The 6,000-nt window shown below is 53.8% G+C and overlaps 2 protein-coding genes across 2 annotated transcripts, besides 5 other annotated features; both read right to left on the bottom strand.

Annotated features, from left to right (window-relative positions):
* Positions 1-2,727: part of a sequence feature (heterozygous, non-Esmeraldo-like haplotype) that runs on past the window's edge.
* Positions 268-1,506, bottom strand: Tc00.1047053506703.140 (mucin-associated surface protein (MASP), putative; the record flags this gene model as incomplete). The annotated part of the gene is made up of 1 exon (XM_807249.1): positions 268-1,506. One exon carries the CDS (start codon positions 1,504-1,506, stop codon positions 268-270), a length of 1,239 nt encoding a protein of 412 aa, XP_812342.1.
* Tc00.1047053506703.153 (elongation factor 1-gamma (EF-1-gamma), putative) lies at positions 1,774-2,076 on the bottom strand (the record flags this gene model as incomplete). The annotated part of the gene is made up of 1 exon (XM_807250.1): positions 1,774-2,076. The coding sequence occupies one exon, from the start codon at positions 2,074-2,076 to the stop codon at positions 1,774-1,776; it is 303 nt and encodes a 100-aa protein (XP_812343.1).
* Positions 2,728-3,374: a sequence feature (areas merged during assembly that could not be assigned to a particular haplotype. This can correspond to areas where the two haplotypes were merged or to regions with more than two copies in the genome that were merged during assembly.).
* Positions 3,097-6,000: a mobile genetic element.
* Positions 3,132-3,354: a mobile genetic element.
* Positions 3,375-6,000: a sequence feature (heterozygous, Esmeraldo-like haplotype).

The following is a 6,000-nucleotide window of genomic DNA, read 5'->3' on the forward strand; positions in this document are numbered from 1 at the left end:
GGTCGCCCACTCAATGCAATAAAAACAAAACAGAAACAGTTACGGTGCTCCGCCCATGCAGCCAGGCAGGACGGCAGCGGTGCGTGTGGTGCAAAAGAGAGCACCAACGGGCCTGCATGGGTGTGCATGCATATATACAATGGGCGCATTATGTGTGCGCTTCGTGGGGTGAGGTGAGGGCGAGAGTCCATGCAAGGGGACACACACAGAGAGTGAGAGAAGGACGAGTGTGTGTGCGGGCGGTGCATGGCTCTCTCTCCCTCACTCTCACGCGGCCACCACCGCAGCAGCAGCCGCACACACAAAAACAAGCGCAAGAGGGGAGGTGGTGTGGGAGACCGCGGTGCTGCCGTCACTGTCGCCAGGTGTTGCCGTTGTAGTTTTCGTGGCTGTGGCTTCGACTGATGTTTCCTTCGGATTGGCTTCTTTATTTTCATTTTGTTTTTCTTCTGCTGTCCCTGCACCATCAGCTGCTGGATCATTGTTCGGGATGCCCTCTTCAGTGCTCTTTTCAGATTCATTATTGGCGGCATCACCGTTTGCCGTGGGTGATGGTGGCCTGGATTCTGCATGGTCGGCAGGTGGTTCATTGTGTTGATTGGCTGTAATGGAGGCAGCGCTCTTTGTTTGTGAATGTTTGTTTGACTCAATGCCGTCTTGGGGTTGTTGTAACTGTTGCACCTCTCCTGAATCCTCAGCGCCGGAATGGCTATGCAGTGGTGTTGTTGGTATTGCTGCTTGTATTTCTGCCTCTTCGGCTGGTGCTGTTGTTAGTGTTGGTGCCTCATGACTTGTATTTTCTGTGTTTAATTCGTTTTTTTTTTTCACCAGTTCTTCCGCCTTCTCTTCACGACTGTCGGATTGGCTAAGACGATCACTTTCGTCATCTTTCGGTGAATCATCGGAGGATTCATCACTCTTGGAAGTATTCTCCAAGTTGTGTTCTTCACCGTTCTGAGTGCCAGGGCTGCCAGATGAAGAAGAGGAAGAAGATGATTGATCAACGCTTTGGTGTTGGGGCCCAGTTGCCGTACTGTCGTTGCGATCCTCCTTATGATCTGCTTCCTTTCCTCCATTTGCATCCAACCCTTCTGGCTTCACCACCTGTCCTCCTGTATCTGATCCTCCGGGCGTCGGCGGTAGTGCTGCTGTCTGACCTGCGACAATACTTCCTCCTAAACCAGCCGCTGCACTGCCCACTGTATTAGTTCCCACAGACGTATCGTCCAACTTTTCCTTCGTATCCTGAGATAAACCTGGACCACCACTCAATTCATCTTGTCCAGCTTCCGCCTCAACCGCCTTTATTAATGCCATTCGAGTGGCTAACAACCCGCAGTCCGCCCTTAGAGACACGCCGTCATCTCCACCATTACACGTGTGCCTCAAACCGTTCCCTCCACCCTCACTGCAGTAATCGTCCATCGCGTGTGCAAAAACCGCACCGCACCACAGCACGCAGAGGGCACACACCAGTAGCACACGGCCAGTCATCATCATCGCCATCACTCCTGTCACTTGCGTGCAGCCTTCAGCACAAACTAACAACACGTGAACGCAGAGTGAAAGCAAAGAGAGACAAGTCACACAGCCACGCACCGTCCCATCCAGCAATGAGAGTCACGCACCACAACAACAACTGGGTGGGCGCGGTTCAACAGCAGTCAAAAAACAACAACCAAAGAATTAATCCTCGCCGTGCACCGTTCCTCACACCCCACAGTCACTACTACTGTTATTCCCTCTCCTCAGGCCCTCACAGGCACGCCACGCTCACTTCAACACGCGCCCCTCCAGCACAGGCCTCGGGATCGTCGGGCCCTCCCAGCACACGCAGCCGTCATGCACTCCCGCTGCGCCGCAACGTACGCCACCTCCTCCCTCAGTCCAGCAGCTCCGTGTCCACCACGTCCCCCACAATCGCTGCCATGCCACCGCTACGCACAACACACACAGCGCCACGATGTCGTGCCGCCTCTCCTCAAAAATTATGAGTGCAACGCCCAACAAGTACTGGCGCACGTGCTCCATGCGCTGCAACCACACGCGGATCAGGTTGGCCGTCATGCACTGCATCTCGTTGTCCTTGTGGTTGGAGCAGACCCTCCCATCCTCTCAATCCACGACCTGGTGCTGCAAGAGGCTGCCGAGAGGAGCCACGTGTGTGTGAAAGACCCCAAAGTGCGGGGTGTAGTTGTCAGCCACCCACGCTCAGTTCCTCGCACCTCCCCGCTCCCTCCAATCGCCCACACACAAGGGCGGTGCCATGGGAGAGAAAGAGAAGTCCGCCGCAAAACACATGCATAAATACACATGCAGCAGCAACGCCATCCAAGTCGCACCGCAAAAGAGATCTATGCGCACCGCACACACACAACCACAGGGAAAGTGGGACGGAGCGCATCCAAGAACAGAGCGGTGTCCTTCAATTCCCTCTGCCCTTACAAATTGGCATGGCGCCCCACAGCAGGTTGTGGCGGATTAGTGTTCCTCACTCACAGTGAGGCACGGCGCACACCATCCGCTCCCCTCCGAGTGCACTCAGCAGGCCGGGGCAGGGCGCCAGTCACCCTCGTGCCATCGCAATGGGGAGCACAAACAATCGTCGTCGCGGACTATCGGTGCCTCTAGCAGGAAAGAAGAAAGAGAAATGAGGGCATGTCAAAAGCACAGTCAGCAGAGCGACACTCAACGGGACACGGCAACACAAAGTGACGGTGAACACAGCACAAACGGAAACAAGCCGCAGCGAGTTACCCAAAAGAAAAAAGTGTGAGTCCAGCGGAACCCACAAAATTAAATAATTGTTCGGGTAGGACTTTTATTTCTTGTGCCTAGAAGCACATGACAGCCGTGTGCATACATTTTGCCCGCACAAAAAATGGAAACTAAAAAACAGATCTTGCTGTTCCACGAGCCCACACAACACCCTTCACACGTCATGCGGCATGCGGCCTGTTCCTCCAATCCTCCTTTGTGCATTCCGTGGGAGACACAGCAGTGAGACCGGCACCGCGTGTGGGCAGCAAAGAAGACAAAAGGGGAAACACGTCACTCGTGACGGTGTGCAGCTTCAATAACTGAAAAAGAAAAACATTATTGAAACAAAGTACCAAAATAAAAACACTGAGAATAATCTTCCGGGCAGCTGGCCGGATCCTGAAATAATCTATGGAAACCAAACAAGTTAGGAAAAAATGAGTTCGTTAGTTAATTGCTTCAATGTTTTCTTTTCATTCAATATATAGAATTCTGTGGACCACTAGCATGGTGCTTTTCCCTCGGTTAGAATCTGAATATTATTACTTACGAAGTGGAAGACTTTGGGGTCCTCCAACCACAAGACCCCGCCGCTCCCCTTCGCAAGTTCCACCCCTTCGCCAAGTCCTGAAGTGTAAACATACGACCGCGTAATATGCCGTCTGCGGGGTTTTCCGCTGGCCGTACGTAAGCAAAGAATGCCTGTATTCCGCGAGAGTCCAAAAACTCATATATCCGTTGCAGCTCCCACGTCAACGCGTGCGATTTCGAGCTACCTTTATTCGCCGCTCCTTGCAGCAAAGTGTTGTCCACCCAAACGTCCATGGTGGATGGCAAGATGGCGATAAAAAGCCGATAAGGCTAAGAGCGTACCGCGCGCGCCTCGGCTTGCATGATAAGAAAAGGTTCCTCTCCCATTCCCTCCGGCAATTTTAACGTCGCCGAAGTCTGGAATAAAAACGGCTCTCTATCCATGGAGCGATGCTTCCGTGATGATGGCGGCCGATGCCTTTTCCGTGGGCTTGATGATTCGCCTACGATTATATTCTCGATCATGTGTCGCAATCTCTCGCCCAAACCAACCGCTGACGGCGGAGGGTTCGCCGGGGATGTCTCCAGCACAATCCCCCGGTTAAGTGCCGATAATCGTCGTCGCACTGCCTTGATGAAAAAGTAGTAGTCGCATAAACGCGTGCCCAAAATGGCAGCCGCGTACAAAAAGCGTGACGCCGTAACCTCCATTTCCGCGATGGTTAAAGAATTGAGCGCCGACATGGCGCGTACAGAGCGGACAAACTCGTCACTCAGGGATACCGCCTGGTGAGCGTGATCAAACTGCACCCCCAGAAAGGTGTGCTGCGTGGCGCCCGATTCGCGGTCCTCCCCTATCGTTGCGTGACAGCCGTCCGCATTACGAAGTACTTGGGCTTCCCACAATGTCGCACCGCTTTTCGACCCCGCAATGCGTATATTATCATCGATCCATACGTCGACATGCACCAACGGAGGTGCAGCCCAGAGGAAGTGAGCCACCGTCGTCACCACCGCAATTGCCGAAGTAATAATGATCTGGAGAATTTCTGGGCTGGCCTTGTATCCCATTGGGAGCCGTGTCAGCTCCACCAGCGTGCCGTCCTCCACGCGGCATCAAAAGAGATGCCGAGTCTCCTGCGGTAAAGAGACTTGAAAAAAGGATGGCATTACATCCAGGCAGGAAGCGGCCTCAGCCATCACAGGTGACAAATAATGGGAAATGTGTAAAAGAGGAACATGAGCCTCAGAAGGGTCGTCTCTGTTCTTGTCGCGTGGCCACGCGATCCATCGTCGTCGTAAACCGGTGGTTTTCTCCTCCACAACCGAGAAAGGTATTGTCTATCTGCCTGTTATTGTGGACGAAGCGTCCTCGATTATTCCCGCTTCCTTCAACAATCGCGCGTCAGCGGTTTGAATCCTCCGTGAGCCTTCGCGCGCTTTACCTGAGGAAGACGGAGGGAAAGGGGACCGCCCGAAGAGTCCACAAACTTGCATGAGCCTCTCCAAGGTAACCGGGTTCAACCGGCTCATGATCCACTCTATATTCAATACGGGCACGTTGACTCGCTGTAACGGGATAGCGTGTTCACCTCGTGGAGTGGTCAGACGCGTCCTTTTCGCGCGTCTTGTTATTGTAGCAGCATGATTGCGATTAAAATCATAAAAAAACGCTCCTCTGCTTTCAACCAGGGTTCCTGCCCTTCCGCAGTCTCTCCCCTTCACATCAATGCGACCAGCGACGACAACTGGGTCAGCATTGTGGTGTAACTCCCCAAATATCGAACAGTATTCTGGGGAAGGTCGAACGAGTCGACGTGCTTCACCAACTGCGAGATCACGTGTGGGTCCAAATTGTGCGTCTCCACGATTTGAGCAGCGCGCCTCAACGCACCGCGTTTTATGGAATGTGCCGTGGCATTCCAAGGAGCCAGGGCTCGCCCCACGTGGGCGGTCGTAAGATTCGTGAGCTTTTCGTTTTCGTGAAGTGTCCTGCATAGCTTTATGATGTCTAACGCGTCGTGCCCTCGTATCCTCACGAACCGCGAGGCGCGGTGGGGATCCACTTTCGCCGTCTTCGGTGCCACGGACCGATACAAAGTTAGGGTCCCGTCCGGCTCCAGTGTGAAACTGTTGGGAGTCAAGGATGCAATCTCAAACAAACGGCTCGCCGTTATCCACGCAAGCCGAAAAACAACACGTTCCTTCCAATCGGTCCGGCCGCGGATAACTTGATTCATCTCTTCCTTCGTCAAGGGGCGCGCCTGCTTCGTCTCCCATCGCACCGCAATCTTTTGTATCCCCAGAATCATCATGTCCAGCGGGGTCCGATCCATTTCCAACATGGACCGCAGCATCCTGGCGTACTGCGGTCGGGTCGATGGCGCCATTTCGATTGCCATCAAAAAAGGCCGCGCAGCTCTCCTCGTTCATCGTGCGTTCGTGCGTGCGGCTTAAAGGTTGTAAATCGCCCGCTGGGGACATTCTCTGCTCTCACGTTGACGGCACACACATTTATCGAGCCACCTCGTTCGCGCTCCTCATATAACTGGCCCAAAGCGGGGATGTCGGTGTTTCGTCGTACCACAGTCGAGCGTCGTTTACGGATAAGCTCCATTTCCCTTCGCGACGATTGCGTCGGGCGATTTGAAAGATCGGATGGAGCGTCGGCGGTGCGGTGCGCTGCCTGTGAGGATTGGTGGGAGGTTG

The sequence above is a fragment of the Trypanosoma cruzi genome, genomic scaffold (assembly GCF_000209065.1).
Source record: "Trypanosoma cruzi strain CL Brener 1047053516713 genomic scaffold, whole genome shotgun sequence".
Taxonomy (NCBI): domain Eukaryota; phylum Euglenozoa; class Kinetoplastea; order Trypanosomatida; family Trypanosomatidae; genus Trypanosoma; species Trypanosoma cruzi.